Source organism: Cicer arietinum, chromosome 1, assembly GCF_000331145.2.
Source record: "Cicer arietinum cultivar CDC Frontier isolate Library 1 chromosome 1, Cicar.CDCFrontier_v2.0, whole genome shotgun sequence".
Taxonomy (NCBI): domain Eukaryota; kingdom Viridiplantae; phylum Streptophyta; class Magnoliopsida; order Fabales; family Fabaceae; genus Cicer; species Cicer arietinum.
In genome coordinates, this window is record NC_021160.2 from 2,333,934 (window position 1) to 2,337,147 (window position 3,214).

General features: G+C 34.5%; 1 protein-coding gene across 1 annotated transcript in view; it reads left to right on the forward strand.

Annotated features, from left to right (window-relative positions):
- The first annotated feature begins 495 nt into the window (after positions 1-495).
- Positions 496-3,214, forward strand: part of LOC101490740 (uncharacterized) — a 7,498-nt gene continuing 4,779 nt past the window's right edge. Inside the window, exons 1-6 of the mRNA XM_004485710.4 lie at positions 496-975; positions 1,732-1,851; positions 1,936-2,064; positions 2,202-2,264; positions 2,370-2,477; positions 2,996-3,073. Coding sequence (XP_004485767.1) covers positions 763-975; positions 1,732-1,851; positions 1,936-2,064; positions 2,202-2,264; positions 2,370-2,477; positions 2,996-3,073 — 711 coding nt within the window. The 5' untranslated portion in view covers positions 496-762. The remainder of the gene's footprint in view (positions 976-1,731; positions 1,852-1,935; positions 2,065-2,201; positions 2,265-2,369; positions 2,478-2,995; positions 3,074-3,214) is intronic.

Genomic DNA, 3,214 nt, shown 5'->3' on the forward strand with positions numbered 1-3,214 from the left:
ACGCTTTCTCGCATATACCCCACTAGATTGTGTGTGTTTTATAGATTGGTCATGAAGTACGGATAGTTTGATTAAAAATTGTTTTACTTTTTATTTGAATGTGAATTATTTGATTAATTATTAAATTTTTTGATGTATAAGATAAAACAAATGAATCAATTATTTATATTATAATCAAGTAAATTTTTCAAATGAAAAATTTATTTGACTGAAAAATAGATAGAGTCTTCATTTCTTTTTAATGTTTTATTTGAAGTTGATTTAAAATATAGGTTAGTGAATTCCTCGAGCAAAAATATTTTTGAGCTTTTATTTGCAATTGTAAGAGTTTGTTAGAGGTGAATTTCAACTATTTGATAAAATTTATTTGAAAATGTTAATGGTTTAGGAGTAAATATTTTCAAAAAAAAGGAAAGAAGCCCTAAATATTGGGGTACCAAGACTAGCCCTATATAAATTGGGCTAACTTATCAACTGCATTTTGGCGAGCTCAAATAGCCCAACAATATTCTCACAAGTCTCTATGTTGCTTTTTATTTTATTTGGTTCATACATAAATCTCTATCTATATTGCCTTTGTTGATGTTAATACGGTTTGGATATAAGCGGTGGATTATTAAATCACACGATCAAGTTCTATTTTTCTTCCCTTTCTTGCACATTCTTCTTTTATCTTCTTCAAATACTGACACCGAAACCCGTTCTTCTTAGTTATTTCAATTTCAATTTCAATTTTTCTCTATTTCCCTTAAACCCTCAAAAATGGCCGCGGATACGCTTCCTTATCAAAACGGCGTCGTTTCCAACTCAAATTCATCCTCCGCCGATGCCGTCTCCGTCAAGAAACCGCGGGAGAACGACCGACGTCGTCGCCGCAGGAAGCCGAAGAAAAACAACAAAAAATCATCCGAACAACCGACTCCTAACACCGCCGAAGACAGTGACGACGCTAAGGAGAATACTGATCCGAAGCAGGTTTTCATCTTTCTAACTTTTATTACTATTGTAAGCTTTGGTTCGTTCGGTTCTCGTTGTTCATAACTTGGAGGTTCGTAATCGAAAGCGGTTTTGTCTCCTGAAATAACAGGTTCTTAGGAAATTGATTCTGAATGTTTGTGTATGCGTTGTGTTCATTTGTTCAATCGATATTGCAATGAAATTAGGGTTTCTGAACTTCAATAGTGTTTGTTGTTTCGAGTTTTAGAGGACGAGCTAGTGAGGGAAGCTCTATCTAGGGTTTATCTTGGTGATAGAGAATTGGAGGGAAAAAGAAATTAAATAATCTATTATTTGGACTAGGCTATGGAACATTGAGCTAGTTATTCTGCTTTGGAACATTATACTTTGAAGCTCTTAAATTGAACTAGTTATTTTAATTGTTCCATTGTGCTTCATTGTGGAGTGTGTCGGAAAGAGCACTGCTAAATTGTACGAAGGAAGTTTTAAAGAAAGGCAAGAAGGAATACGTGTATCTTTTAAAGATGCCTAAAACTTTTATTTTGGTTGTTTGGTGGAAATCACACATGGTTTGTGTAAAAATCTATGGTTGATATTCATTTGCGTGTTTCTTCTCTATATTCCTTCATAACAATTATCATTACTGTCTCGGAAATTATGTATGTGGTTAGATCAAATCTCGAAGCAGATCATGGTTTTCACTTTCTTGATGGGTGAAATTTCCCTGCTGGGATGTCAAACTTATGTCAATTTTATTTGTTTCTTAACTTTTAGGTTGTTGAACATGTTGAAATTGAGTATGTACCAGAGAAGGCAGACCTAGACGAAGGCATGGATGAAGAATTTAGAAAAATATTTGAGAAATTTAGTTTCAGTGATGTCATTGCTTCAGAGGTAATGAGCTGGTCTTAATTGTCCTTTTTGGTTGCAACTTCTTTGTTTTCAGGTTTGATTAATGGTTTGCTGTTATACAACTAGGAAACTGATAAGAAGGATGAGTCGGCAGAAAATGCAGCTACTAATAAGAAGGCTGATTCTGATTCCGATGAAGATGAAGAAAACGAAAATGAGCTAAAAGAAAAAGGTGTATCAAATAAGAAGAAAAAGGTGTAGCAATTCGTAGTATGTTTATTTCATTTTGCTGTTTTTTCAAAATCTGTTTTTTGCATTCCTTTTGATAACCACAAATCTGTTGTTGCATTCCTTTTGATAACCACTCTGAAAAGGTTTAATCTTGTGTTCAGCTTCAACGACGAATGAAAATTGCTCAACTGAAACAAGTTAGCTCAAGACCTGATGTTGTTGAGGTAGGAATGGTATATGTAGCACGATTAGTTTCAAATTGTTGGGTCTCCCCTTCTTTCAAGGCTGTTATGCAAATGTTATTACATAATTTTCTTTTCACTTTTAAGGTTTGGGATGCTACAGCAGCAGATCCAAAGTTGCTGGTGTTTTTGAAATCTTATCGGAATACTGTACCTGTTCCTAGGCATTGGTGTCAAAAGAGAAAATTTTTGCAGGTTAGTCAGCATTCTAACTTGATAATTACAGGTTAACAATGCAAGCATGTCTGATGGTAGTTCCCTGCACGAGTGATGTAGGAATAGGGTGAGGATGATGACGTCGATAAGGTTTCTCTTATATATATGTATGTGGTGCTTGCAGGGGAGCGGCTGTGGCAATCACCAAGCCTGGACTTGTGGGTGTTTGGAAATGGGCATCCTTGAGTTGTTTCTCTTTTATTATCCTTGCTATATTGAATGGGAATATTGAGCTCATACTTGTATTATGTTATATGATGGGGATCTATAATCATATGACATTTTTGCATAGTATTAATGGGCATTTATTTATGACAAAGGTGCTAATGGTTCTACTTTGAATTTTCAGATGCCTTTCCATTGTGCTTAATGCTCGGGCTGAATTCCTCATATCTTAAATTTTTATGATTGATATTACTTAACCTAATTATATAGCCGATGTCGACGTAATTAAATTATTAATTATCTCATCAGAAGTCATGTTATTGTTTTGGCAGGGGAAACGGGGTATTGAAAAACAACCCTTTCAGCTTCCTGATTTCATTGCTGCCACTGGAATTGAGAAAATCAGACAGGTAACTTGACCTGTGTGCATATATATTAATTTAAAAAATAAGTTAATGATTTAATGATTCTTTAGCAGAGAGAACTCCCACAAAAATAAGTTAACATTCTGTGATTCACTTACAAACTTTATGTGCTATTTCTGTTCCTGC